General features: G+C 32.0%; 1 protein-coding gene across 1 annotated transcript; it reads left to right on the forward strand.

Moving 5' to 3' along the window:
* Positions 1-6: 6 nt before the first annotated feature.
* On the forward strand, positions 7-1110 carry LOC112452879 (putative ankyrin repeat protein RF_0381; the record flags this gene model as incomplete). The annotated part of the gene is made up of 1 exon (XM_025013317.1): positions 7-1110. A coding segment is annotated over exon 1 (1069 nt), but the record flags the coding sequence as incomplete, so codon positions are not given.
* Between the last annotated feature and the right edge of the window lie 33 nt (positions 1111-1143).

A 1143-nucleotide genomic window follows, 5' to 3' on the forward strand; every position in this document is an offset into this window, starting at 1 on the left:
GGACGATATTGCATATTGCTTCACAAAGAAATAACTTAGAGATGGTAGAATATCTAGTAGATGATAAGGGATCTGATGTTAATGCTAAAATGGCCTTTGGTTTAAAACCTATACACATTGCAGCAAGAGAAGGTTGTAAAGATACTTTAGAGTTTTTCATTAGTAAGGGGTTAAGTATTAAGTTCATTAATAATGAAGTTGATGCATATAATTGGACATTACTACACTATGCAGCATCGAAAGGTCAATTAGAAGTTGCGAAGTATTTGATAGCACAAGGCGCTGACGTTAATGCTAAAACTGTTAATGGCTTAACTCCTATGCATATTGCTGCTAAACACGGTTATAAAGACTTTATTCAAATTTTATTAAAAAATGGAGCAGTTTATAACGCTGTTGACCATACTTGTAAAAAACCACTAAAAATGTCTAATGACGAAAACGTTATCAATTTATTAGAATCAACTGAGAAATTGTTCGAGGCTGTAAAACGTAATGGCTCTTCAGATGTTGAGAATTACATTAAAGCAGGGGCGGTCGTTAACGCCAAAAATGTTAATGGAACATCATTACATTATGCTGCATGTAATGGCTATGACAATATCGTCAATATTCTGTTACAAAATGGAGCTGATCCTAATACAGTTGATAACAAGGGATTTACCCCTCTACATTATGCTGCTAAGTCCTGTCACTTAAAAGTTGTAAAGCTCCTATTATCTAATGGTGCAATATATAATACAGTTTCTGATGATGGTAAAACACCGTCAGATTTTAGTGTAGATAAAAGTATTACTCGCTTATTTCAATTACTGCGTGACTCATTTGAAAATATTAAAAATGATGATTCTCAAGTTATTAATGATCTTAACAAGATAAAGGATATTGATACAGTAAAAGCAATAATGAATGCTCGTAATGAAGAGAACAAAACTCTAGTAGTTTCTGCAGTGCATAATAACTTTTCAGAAGTCGAACAGTTAAAAAAGGTATTACAAGATGATGTATCCGTTCAGATTAATGAAGGTTTAATGTTTTATAATCGAGGCGATTATAAAAGAGCTTTATGTATATTCGAAAGCGTATTTGAAAAAAAAAAAAAAATAATAGGTTCAGATAATCCTGGCACTTTAGATATTCAGA

Source organism: Temnothorax curvispinosus, unplaced genomic scaffold, assembly GCF_003070985.1.
Source record: "Temnothorax curvispinosus isolate PA1 unplaced genomic scaffold, ASM307098v1 QBEX01003796.1, whole genome shotgun sequence".
Classification (NCBI taxonomy): domain Eukaryota; kingdom Metazoa; phylum Arthropoda; class Insecta; order Hymenoptera; family Formicidae; genus Temnothorax; species Temnothorax curvispinosus.